General features: G+C 33.3%; 2 protein-coding genes across 2 annotated transcripts in view; both read left to right on the top strand.

The window, feature by feature from the left end:
• Positions 1 to 306: 306 nt before the first annotated feature.
• LOC124370353 lies at positions 307 to 2,492 on the top strand. The gene is made up of 3 exons (XM_046828643.1): positions 307 to 492; positions 2,082 to 2,238; positions 2,408 to 2,492. The coding sequence occupies exons 1-3, from the start codon at positions 321 to 323 to the stop codon at positions 2,490 to 2,492; spliced, it is 414 nt and encodes a 137-aa protein (XP_046684599.1). The 5' UTR covers positions 307 to 320.
• Positions 2,493 to 3,691: 1,199 nt separating this feature from the next.
• Positions 3,692 to 13,213, top strand: part of LOC124370352 (variant surface antigen E-like) — a 49,188-nt gene continuing 39,666 nt past the window's right edge. The window contains exon 1 of the mRNA XM_046828641.1: positions 3,692 to 3,724. Within this exon, the coding sequence (XP_046684597.1) occupies positions 3,692 to 3,724 (33 nt within the window). The remainder of the gene's footprint in view (positions 3,725 to 13,213) is intronic.

The following is a 13,213-nucleotide window of genomic DNA, read 5'->3' as shown; positions in this document are numbered from 1 at the left end:
CACACTCACCGTTTTTGTCGCTGCGTCAGAATCGCAACGATAGGAGAATCTCTGTTTAGAATGGAGTTAAATGGGAGCCGGCCACACTGGCCGTCCTGCGACGACGGCAGCGATTCGAACGCAACATGTAGCGTTTTTCGGTCGCTGCGACGAAAACGCAAGCTTATGTTATCAAATGAAGGTGGCCACACTCGCCGTTCCTGTCGCAACTTGTCCCTCCCCACTCTTCTTTACTTCCTATACCATTTCAGTCACCTCACTCTATTTTGTGACCTCTTTGACAAGTGTCTTTCTGTGTTGTAATAATTCTATTAGTTAAAATGTTTGACACCGAACTATTTATTAACGAGGTGAGCATCCGTCCTCCACTTTGGGATCTTAAATTAAAGGACTACAGTAACCGTGATTTAAAATCTAAGCTATGGATTGAGGTGGCCAGGATAGTGCTTTCGAACTGGGAGCAGATGACTAATGAGGAAAAAAATAAAGAAGGTGAGTAAAATTTTAGTACTTGAAATAATAATGAATTTATTTTCATAAAAAACAAGACCATTTACAAAAAATAAGCAATGACTGAAAAACTAACCTAACCACATTTTCCAGTAATTGTGCAAGTAGAGAGAATATTTAACTGCTTAAAAAAATTTACTCCAGTCTTCCGTGAAAAATCGTAATCGCTCCCTGTAGCGTACAAAATAAAATGTAGTAGGACTGTAAGGTTTTACAGGAATTACTATAATTTTAGCACAACAATTACTAAAACTATCAATGTTATGCACACTTTACATGAAACTGAACAGCAGCATTGAATATTATAAATAAAAAAATATAAAATATGATGTGTTCATATCTAAGGGAGTTTCAGTTTATAAAGCAGTAATGTACACTTTTATCAAGCTCATTTACAAAACTTTCCTATATTATTAATGGCATACTTAAGAGTAAGTTATTTAAATCATGTCAAATTGCCAAGGAACGCTTCCAGCGGGGGATGTGAAATAATTGGCGAATCTATCGCGGATTGCTTTTGCAGTCAAAGGGGCGCCGCCAGTGCCCAACACGGGTATGTCTTCTAAAAGGACAAGACAGGGTGTCTTCAAACTGAAAACTCGTCTCTTACACGTACAAAGTTGTGTAAAACACATGCGGCTTGAACAACCTCTACAACAAATTCTGAGTCCAAACAAATAGCACCATGAAAAAACTCGCCATTTGTTAGCAAGTAAACCGAAAAAGTTGCATTCAACAAATCGACGAGCTCGTGAAAGCCGATAGTTAAACAATATTTTTTGTGTGGTTAGATTTCTTTTAGCATATGGCCTAAAGAAACATGTTGAGGCATTGAGAAAGCTTCATCTGCTACAATGACGAAAGGCATTGGGGTGTCATCTTCAGAATCAGGCAATCTTTGATCATTTGGTATACTAAGTTTTTCCCTTAACTAGCAGATTGTGCAAGGCAGACTGTCTAAAAATATTAGAATCACTATTTTTTCCGTAACTACCAATATCAATTGCAGTAAAACAATAGTTTGAATCAACCAAAGCAAGCAACACAACAGAAAAAAATTGTTTGTAGTTGAAATACTCCGAGCCACTTCCTTGAGGATTCAACTATTCGGATATGTTTTCCGTCCAATGCTCCCATGTAGTTTGGAAAATTTGCACGAGTATTGAAGCCATTGGCCAATTTCTTCCCATTCTTCGGTATTTGGCAGTTTCATAAACTTTTCTTTCATAGTAGCCATAAAACCGTTGCAAGTTTCATTGATGAGTTTACTTATAGTCGATCTACCAATTCGGTATTCAAACGCGAGAGATCTGAACGTGTTTCCTGTAGCAATAAACCTGAAACAAATAACAAAATCTGTAGATATTATATTTTATCTCACAGTAATAAGACACTGTGTTAGTTGTTCAAGTTTATTATTGGGGACTTGAACATAAAACCCAACCCCCCCCCCCAACCTGAAACGAAACAAATCTAACTTTTTGGACTTTTCTGGTTGGTTAATGTAATTTACATTACTAACATTGTATCCTTGATAAAGTATATAATTGCATAAACTGTCTTTATTACAGTAAAGGAATTGCAAAAAAAATGGAGATCACTACGAGATTGTTTTGCGAGGGAGATGAAAAACTTGAAATTACCTAGTGGCAGTAGCCAAAAGAAGAAGAAAAAGTATGTGTACTTCGATCAACTGCTGTTCCTCACTGCGAACAACACTGACAGGAGGTAAGAATTAATAAGAAAATATTAGCAAATCTGTTAACCTAACCTAACCTAACCTAACCTAACCTTTTTCAACTTGTTTTTTTTTAACAGGTTTAACTTGTTGTAGGTAAAAGATTTGAGAGTTTAACTTTTATCCTGAACTCAATGGTGAAGAGCTATTTTCTTGCAGGACAACCACCAATGTTCCTGATGAGCAACCCGACATTGGAAACGAAAATGCGGCTACTGAAGAAAAACAACGAAGATTTGACTGAGGTAGTTGCTTCAGAACCAGCAACACCTAACCAAGTAGCGCCCAACCAAGCAGCGCCTAAACCGTATCAACAAAAAATATCGACAGACTCCCTTTGAAATGGCCGTACTTAAACATTTGACAAATGCAAGCAAGCCAACGGATGAAGAAGAAGAAGCTGATAAGCACTTTCTACTATCCTTTTTGCCTATGTTAAAAAACCTTCCTGTGACAAAAAATTGTGGGTTCGGATGAAATTTACGGAAGTTATGCAGCAAGCCTTGGCAGTAGAACGCTATAACCCTCCCCCTGCATTTTTTGCCCACTCAAAGTCACCAGTGGGCAGCAGCTACCAAACGTCCCTAATCATCCCCAATATAACTACCCTAATTGGACGGATGCTTCTCCAAGAGAGCGCCAGGCTAACATTCAGTCCCTACACCCTCTGAATCGCTTAGTAAACAATAATTCGGATGTGTTTAGTGTTTTTGAAGAATTGTAATTGGACTGGACACCTTCATTGCAAAAGTGTTAATTATTTTTACTGCATTATTTAAATGTAAGATTACATAACCTCTTGCATTACAAATATTACTTGTTTGATTTGATATTTTGCTATCTCATTTACCTACAACAACAACAAATACAATTATAATCTATTACAAATAACTATTAAAGTAATGGATTTAAAATTATAATAACATGAAATTTGTTCTGAGGTTAAGTGGTAGAGACGACTGAAACTTCGCCTCCTTAAATTTTCCTTTTCCATTTCAATATAAAGTAGGAACGTGGAATAATTGATAAAGTTGAAGCATTTAATATATTTTGTCAAATGTTATTATAATATCAGAGTAATTGTCACATTTTGTTACGTACCTCAAAGTTACAGCTAAGCGTTCCTCTGCTGGTATACTCAGACGTAGTCTGGTGTCTTGTTTTGACAGATCATCTCTCACTAGAGCTAATAGTTCATCAAACGATGTGGCACTCATTCGAAAATAAGAGAAGAACTTTTCATTATCATTACGCAAAAAAACTCATTAATGTATCAAACTGGCCTTGGCTCAAACGCACTGTGTTCATTGGATGAATACCAAATCTTCTCTTTCTTTTCTTTTTCAAATAAGATCTAACAGCTAACACTAGTAATAAGTCTGCTTCACTTAGAGAAGACATCTTTGCCACTGAGATCTGCGTTTTTGACGGCGAGTGTGGCCCATGTCTGCGATTCTGACGCAACGACAAAAAACGGTGAGTGTGGCCGTAACCTAATACCTTACTCAATTAAGTCAAATTTAAAAACTTAATTAAACACCTCAGTTATTCTGTATTAAACACAGAGAGGGAGGAAACTAGTATTAATTTTAGATAAGAGTTGAAATAATATTTTGTAATCATACAAATATTTTTGAATTGTTCGAATTTTAAATTTGGAAAACGCGAAAAGTCACTGTTATATAGTAAAACCAAATTTAACACTATATCTAAATGAAAGAGCTCCACTGTTTTAACGGACAGATTTTATTAAAACCAAGGATTTCATTAGGGCCCTTGTCAATCAGCTTGATGTTAAATGGTTTCAGCTGTTCTGTTTTATTTTAATTTGTGTACAGAAGCATGTTTATAAATAATAATAGTTTTAAAATATTTGCAGAAATCTCGTGTTTATTATGTTCAAAATTTAATTTAATATTAAGTACGTTAAAATACAAAAGAACTAGATCTCGAATATTCTTAATAAAACGTATTTGAACTGATGTGTGTTAATATAAAAATTTTTACGTTAATTTTGATAACGCATTTACATGTGCTATTGAAATACATGTTTTATTTATTATTGTTATTATTATTGTTATATAAATAACGAGTATATATTATTTTCTAACCATCACTATAAATTTATATTAGAAAAGAATCTTCTGTACTAAGAATTTTTATTTTTATTACAATGTTATAACCATCTCTAAGGTAATAATTAAACTTAAGGTAAGTTAGTTTAGTCAAATAAAATTTTTCCATAACACATTTATAGAAGAACACTATTTAATTCGATTGGAGGCTTTTAAAACACAGAATTGTACGCTGCTTTATGTAAAGATAATGCAACTGTCACTCATACCTCTGGAAACAAATAAATCTAAACAGTGGTTAAGGGAATAAATATAAAATATACAAAGTGTGCTAAAGCGAATATAAAAGGATAATTTTAGCGTGCACAAATGTATAACCAAAAATCGTATTTTTAAGAAATTGGGAATTATCAAAAAGTTTAAAATTATAGTTACTATTTAAATTTTATCAAAATGTGGAAATTTTTTATCAAAGATTAAGTTGTTCGCTCAAGTAAATAATTAAAAATGTTTAATCTGCAAGACTCTTTTTTTTACAATCAAATAAAAATTGACATCGATTTATATTTATGCTAGGAGACATTTATTGATATATAACTTACAGTATCTAGATACTATAATTAGTAGCAATATTCCTGTTTTTGGCCGAGTGTTGCTTAAGTAAATATAAATCACTACATTTATCTAAACCGCAAGATAGAATATCTCGAAAGCAATCTGACCTTGCTGGACATTTTGCACGAACCTTTATTTATATAGCAGCACTAAGTTTATGATGGTTTATATCTTGATATCTTGATGGTTTATGACTCTCCATGGGATTTGGCTGATTGGTAGTAAATATTATTACATTGCTGTTATGAGTAACCACAAAGCCAATAAGAAAATGTCAGAATAAATATATTTGCAAATAAGCTGAGTATACTCTGGTCTGTATGGAGTATACTTGGTCTGTTTCCTAAATAATATTAAATTGAAAACATTATTAAAATACACTGCACTATCCAGTACCAACGGTACTTATAAACTGCCCAATTTACTGGAGGATAATTTACTGTGTCGCGTAACAGGCTGCCCTGAGGTTTTAGGAAGAAATTCAAGTCTATAGCTACATATGATTCTATTTCACATATTATAACCAGCATGTCATAACCAGCAGATATCTCTTTGGCATTGCGGTTATCCATAAGATCAATGGAACATATTCACTAACATTCATAAAGATCCAATGACGGGACTTGCACGAACATTGAACTGGACGTTGTCTGTGTAGGAAGAAGCTCAAGCAAAATTATAGTTTATCGGTTAATTCGCTGTCCTGAAATATGGAGTGGATAGACAGAAACATATTCAGTTAAACTAGGTTTTAATTTTCTCTGACCGATAGACTTGTCAAACGCTCAACCAATTACTGTACATAGTAAATATGAACACGTCATATAAAAAATATGAAAATCTTGAAGATTATATTTACAGTAAACACATGCGAGTACAATGTTGTCATCTTTAAATCCATTACGTCACTCAGATATAACAACAATAAATATCTCTACAGTATACACTTTTGTACAGTATAAACTTTTCATCGGAGAGGATGATGTTCTCTTGTACTCGAGGAAGACAGCCTCCAACAACTCTAAAAACAAACGTGGCAACTCTGTTCTTGACAGTTTAAAAGGTTTCTGGTCTTGAGAACTACAATCAACAACAATTCTTGTTTTTTTTTCTTTACCACGTCGGTATTGAGACAGCTTTGGTGCTGAGTTACGTCATCAACAAACAGTAGTTCTAAAACTAGGCTCATTCTAACTTTTACTTGTTTAAGTTTAATTTTTACTCTCCAGGAGCTGGGACAGAATTTGCGTTTAACACACACAACTTTCTTTTGTCTTCAAATCGATAAAATATTATTCTTAAGAAGGACATTGGTCGTCAGCTACTCTAGTTTTGGTATTCTAAATGAGAGTTTAAATACAATAAAATATTAATATCTTGCCATGTTTGTAACTTCAGTAATCTGGACATCCAGAGTAGCAGTACAAATATTTCACCGCAACGTGTAATAATTGAGATCATGAAATTTAGGACTTAGATGCTCAGGATGAAATAAGATGAATAGGTAATGATATATCATGTTAATTTTAGTAGCCACAAGCATGCCAAAGGATATATATCCATATATATTACAACCAAAAAACTCCGGATCGAATATATGAGTACTGTCAGAATTTTACTGCTCTTCAAAAAGTCAAACCATATATATATCTATATAATTCAACAAATAAAATGATTATTTAGTTAACACAAATTATTGTAGGTAACCAATACCTCATGCTGTTTAGTAAACCAATAACACGAGTACCCAAATACCTAACTGGACACCACCCAAATCAATGGAGTACCCCTTGACCTTTTTACTCCAAAATCAAGTTTTTCATGGGAACCTAATACAACATTTTTACAAAATTCCAAGTGTCCCAATGGTAGTCCTATTCTAGGAATTCGTCGTGTGTACAGTTACATAGATAAAATTTCTATGGACCTGTATATACGCTTGCCATCATTCAAAGCATCAAACTTCATACATTTACATATTTCAAAAAGCAAAATGATTATTTCGTTAGCAAAAATCTTTCTAAATTGTTTTTAATGAACCAACAACACGAGTACCAAAGTACCTGACAACATCACCTACACCAATGTAGTACCCTTTGACCTTTTTACTCCAAAATCAAGATTTTCATGGGAACCTACATCAAAATTTCCAAGTGTCCCTATAGTCCTCTTATTCTGGGAATTCGTTGTGTGTTCAGTTACAGAGATAAAGTTGTTGTGGACCTCTATATACGTGTGCTATCAGGTTTATTTCTTCTCTTAAAAGCATCAAACTTCATATATATATATATATATATATATATATATATATATATATATATATATATATAATTCAAAATTAAAATTATTATTTCATTAACACAAAACGTTCTAAATTGCGATTAAAAACCCAACAACACGAGTACCGAAGGTCCTGACAGAACATCGCGCAAACAAATGGAATAGCCTTTGAAATTTTCACTCCAAAATCAATGTTTTCATGGGAATCGAAATCAAAATGTTTACAAAGTTGTAAGTGCCCCTATGGTAGTCCTATTCTGGAAATTCATCGTGTGTACAGTTACAGAGAAGATAAAATTGTTGTCGACCTCTATATACGCGTGCTATCAGGTTTATATCTTCTCTTCTAAACATCAAACTTCTTACATTTATATAATTCAAAAATTAAAATTATTATTTCATAAACACAAAACGTTCTAAATTGCGATTAAAAACCCAACAACACGAGTACCAAAGGTCCTGACAGAAGAACATCGCACAAACAAATGGAATAGCCTTTGACATTTTCACTCCAAAATCAATGTTTTCATGGGAACCTAAATCAAAATGTTTACAAAGTTGTAAGTGCCCCTATGGTAGTCCTATTCTGGAAATTCATCGTGTGTACAGTTACAGAGAAGATAAAATTGTTGTCGACCTCTATATACGCGTGCTATCAGGTTTATTTCTTCTCTTCTAAACATCAAACTTCTTACATTTATATAATTCAAAAATTAAAATTATTATTTCATTAACACAAAACGTTCTAAATTGTGATTAATAAACCAATAACACGAGTACCAAAGTACCTGATAGAACATCGCGGAAACCAATGGAGTACTATTTGAATCCAAAATCAAGTGTTTCATCGGGACCAAAAACGTTTGAGGTCTCCGTATGGCAGCTCTAGCGTGTGTACAGTTACAAAGATAAAAGGCTTGTAGATGAAATAATGTTTACGTAGTACCATAAGTGTCATTTGAATTTGACAGCAGTTAGTTATTGTTCTCTTATGACAAGAAGCTTAGAAAGTGCATTTGATCCTCAAAGGATTCTTGCGCTTCTTCTGGTGTAATACAAAAATATTGATGTACAATATTGGGGGTTGGAACTGCCTCCTATTAAGATCCATGAGGAAGGACTTGAAGTCACATCTCCTTTGAAGAAGGGAAGACTACTCTTTACCAGCCTCCAGTCAAAGCAGGCAGAAGGGTGTACGCCCTTTTGTCTGGGCTAGCAACTGCCCTTAACACTTAGGGAGCTTCACCAACTCCAACAGACATCTCCCGCACTAGATTATTGTTTTTTATCTACACTTTCACCAAAATTTCTCAACATTTCCGGATAGTGATGTACCGATACTGAACATCCTTAACACATTCACTACCACCTGTAAAAAACCATTTTATATCACACCCGTGCTGAGTATGTTTTATAAAATAAATCTTAACTTTATGCTGTAATTATACGTCTGCGATGGATAAAAGCAGCTTCCAAATGTTGTATTTTGACTTTGGGGGCAGTTCAAACTGGGAGCACTCCGGAAACTTTCACCATGTGTTGGCACTGCAGAGTGCCTCACGCACTTCATCCACCTGCTGAACATTTCTTGTCCCCCATGTAGAAGGGCCGTTTGCTGCCATTATTATAGTCACTTATTACCACTAAACATAGGTAATAACACCACAGTACGTCCACAACCACGCGACAATATTGTGTAATATGGTACTCATGAGTGGAGTGCTGTGCCGCACCGTACGAACCAGACCGTCTACAGAGCCGCCACAGATGTTCTAAACCCCCACAAAAAAACTACAACCGCCTCAATAGACCGTGAGATAGATACTGACAATCTCAGTTTAGTTTAGTTTTGCGGCACTTTGGAGGCCCGGCAGCGCTGTACAGGCTTGCGGTTCGGGCACTCATGAGTGCCGCCAGCAGTAATGTGTTAAGTGATAAATTGGTGTTTGCTGTACCCTATGTAGGATAGGAAGGTATAAATCAGCCAGAAACCAACTCTCTTCCTTATAGGAAAAACGTGGTTTCAAAATAATTATAGCATTCACTTAGAATACGAAATGTCTGTAAATGAGAAATAAGCCTTGGGTAATTACTCGGTACGTCCTTTGGTTTATGCCTTGCAGGCCATTAGTAAACTACATACTGTACAGATAAAATTGAGGTAAATGAAAGATATTCAATATAGGTCTATTATTACTAGCCTGTTATACAGTAAAAAATATTCGCTATTCTTTTTAAGTAATAATATTCTTATGCATTTTAATTGCATTGTATGTCAAAATATCTGTTTAAAAACAAATACTTGAATTAAAATTTAGATTAAACTTTAGGTGCATTATTGAACATGGCACACGTGCAACCATGGATAAATAATTATGTTCTAATCAACTATATATAATTAATACAATAATAAAGATTTTGCTTTTGTAAATATAGTTACAAATAAAGTAATAATTTGTGGTTCGAATCTTTGCAGTTACGAATCGAAAAAAATTCAATTATACCCAAATAAAGGTAAAATTTAAAAAGGTATTGCTCTCTCTCAGACACTCCAGAGAGAAAATAAACCAATCTAATCAGAATCCACTTCGTCAATGAAAAGGTAGCCAACAATTCCTACTACTCTTCAATTTATTTTCTGTTGATCCTGAGATTGAATGTTTTTCTCTTAGCCTTTTTTTTAGAAAATCTTAATTGTAATTTATGTTATAATTTATAATTTTATAGCATTTTTATTGAATTTAATGAATAGGGTCCCTAAAAATTACAATTTCTCATTGGGTGCCCACATGTAATGTGAGAAATATTAGCAATTAAGTAAATCGACAACCAAAGCACTATCACGGGCTCTACGCGGAGGCGCATTATAATCATGTAAACAAAACTACACCAAACATACAATGCATCATATAATACAGGAATGTATTAGGTAAGTAAACTGTCACGAAAGCAACAAACACATTAAACCATCAGGAAATTACATATTAAATTGGGATCATAACATTACTCAACTATAAAAGGAAAGAAAAACCAAACCCACCCAAACACCATCAATACACTAAATATGATTTTGTAGATATTTCAATATTTTAGTCAATACATAAAAAACTTTGAGATATAAAATATAGGTCTGTAAACAACTGTATGTAGCAGAATATATATATATATATATATATATATATATATATATATACACATATATTAGCAACGTTTATGGTATAAATTAACATTCCTGTCCAAATCAAACTAAATTTTTCAAATCTTTCTATTACCTAACGTAAATCAATTGAGCTTCGGCATTTTTGTTTCAAAAGGTCTACAAATTTTTATCCAAGCAAGCTCTCCTTAGCCCTAGTTCTTGAATACTTATGTAGCATTCTTTTGATTAGTGTTAGAGTCTTATAAAATATAAATTACTAGGCACTCAAATAGTTGCCCCCAAAATTTTGTTGCCCCCAATAGTATGGTGCTTCTAGATGCAATTCTCAAAAACGTATTAACATATATTTTATAATTGCAATCTTGGCATTCCTCTAGACTCTGAAAAACCTATGAGCTATGTCGTTTAATTATCCAAACCAACCCTAGTCTAGAATCTAAGATTCAATCTTTTACTACAAACAGGAGATAACGGGTTCGTCAGAGATAACCATTGATTTCGCAGTCTGCCGTTATGCCATGTACGGGTAGGCAAACAAAATTTCAATGTACCATTGCCAGCTGGGGTTTGTTTAGTTGTTTTGTGACCTTAATTGCAAAATACACCCATTCGCCGGATTTAATTCTATGCTGAATTTTGAAGGTGGAACTTTATTTCCGAAACAAAGTGTGACAACATCTTATTGGTTGTGTTTCAATTTCACATAGGTAAGGGTCGTTCATCAATTTTAAAAATATATATATATATATATATATATATTTTTATGTACAGAAATATGAATTATATGTATGTGTAATGTAACATAACTACAATCGAGTATAAATATATGTAACAGTACCATTTATTACAGAGATGTAACTAAAACAAATGTCCTGATAGTACAAGGTTGTTGTGTACGATTGGTAGTTCACAAATATTTGTGAACTCCAGGAATTGAGTCCTCAATAAATTTTAGTGCAAACGTTGTTCCTCTAACTGAAAAGTATGCGACTGGGATAGATTCCGGACTTAACAAAAAATACAATCACCTACTTCGATGTTGTAAACTGGTACAGGGTTATTCACTAATACAGAACAGAGTTAATGAAAATGTGTTAATCGTCAACACAAAAAAGCATTTACCTATTTTCGTGCAATTGAATGAAAGCAATTTCGTTAATGCAACTTTAAATGCTCTATGATAAAGTATCATAACATATTCATCAGTTTATGGGGCATAATCTCATTACAAAACCAGTAAACATTTTTTCCACTTGGAGAATTCTAGTAGGAATAAAGTCAGAAATAAATATTGTTTGATTTTTTACTTCTATGTAAAACAGTAAATGAAATTAATTATCTACATGTTGTATTGATATAATTTACAATGTAATCTTTGCTCATACTTAGAATGATCAAGTGTCTAATATCCCAGGCATATTACGGACATGCAAACCAACGTCTAGCATTCGATAGAAAAGTGTGGTGTATATTAATTAATATTTATATTTAATTTGAGTGGTTCTATAAATATTACGTTTTAATCCGAATAATATCTTTTGATGGAAACTTTCTATTTTAAATATTTGGATTACATATAAAACAATAATTAAATAACATAATCACACTAAAATTAATCTTACTGTGAATTGTGTATCACGTAGGCTCTCAGGTTGTGACAGGAAATCTTAAAATACAGACTGATTGTGGCTGAAGCAAGTCGGAGTAGTGAGGCGTCCGGATTACAGTGGATTCGGATTACCACGACCCGCTTGTATAGACAGAGTCTCATTTTTTTATTCGCCTGGTTGACAATGAAATAACTTTCCTTTGATTAGTAATACTTATTCTATTATAATATGAACTTAAAAAATGAACAACAACATGTTTGGGTGTCAGTTGGGTTTGTTTACTGGTTGTCTGTGACAACGAATACATTTATTGTTTTAAAGTTTTAATGTTTTAGAATGTGTATGAGTATCTAACACCTGAAGCGTAATTGTAACGATTGCAGCATACAATATTCAGGAATATAACTCGAGAAATAGCAACATGACTTTTCAGCGCCTCTGAAAATAATGTAATTACTTTTATTATTGTATATTATAAATTAAATCAAAAAACTGTAAACCTTGCTTCTTTTTTAGCTTGACTCTACAGCTGCCCTTAAAAACAACGTAAAGTAATAGCATTTGTAACAACACTGTAAAACCGTAAATAAACTTTCGGGAAATTTAATGAAGGCGTAAATACTTACTTCCACCCAAGGTCATCTAGGTGATTTAGTATCAGAATATGTAGGCTATAAATAGAATATTAAGGGGTTATTAGTTGATAAACTTGAGAAAACAGGAATTTGGAATGATCAAAATCACACAAACTGATACGTTTTAATAAATTTATTTGCACCAAAAAATAAAATAATTAATAAAGTTATTTGATTTTGAGGGACTAATCTAGATTTGTGAGACGAAAAGAACGTGAGAGATGCTGCTTGATTGCAAGGAGAATGAGGCGTAAATTAGGAAATTTTTTGGGAAGAATTCTCCATCAAAGGTTTCTACGTATACCGTAACCTATGTGGAGAATTTAAAGGCTTTAGCAGATTGATGAGGAGACAGAGACTAAGGAAAGAGACAATGTTCATGGGAAAATGGTAACGGAGGGTGAATGAGTGTGTTTTTATTCTTTGAAAGTTAATTAAAGTTGAGTGATGGGCTAATTTAGTATATAGCTTTTACTGTTCAAAAAGGACTTGACATCTTGATCAAGTGAGGTATACTTTTGGATTGTAGTTTGAACATTCATTTAATGGATGTTTTAGAGTGTCTTAGTTTTCCTACGATGATTAACTTA

The sequence above is a fragment of the Homalodisca vitripennis genome, unplaced genomic scaffold, assembly GCF_021130785.1.
Source record: "Homalodisca vitripennis isolate AUS2020 unplaced genomic scaffold, UT_GWSS_2.1 ScUCBcl_94;HRSCAF=1077, whole genome shotgun sequence".
In the NCBI taxonomy this organism is placed as follows: Eukaryota; Metazoa; Arthropoda; class Insecta; order Hemiptera; family Cicadellidae; genus Homalodisca; species Homalodisca vitripennis.
The sequence above is the reverse complement of the archived record's forward strand: the minus strand, read 5'-3'. Positions and strand labels throughout refer to the sequence as shown.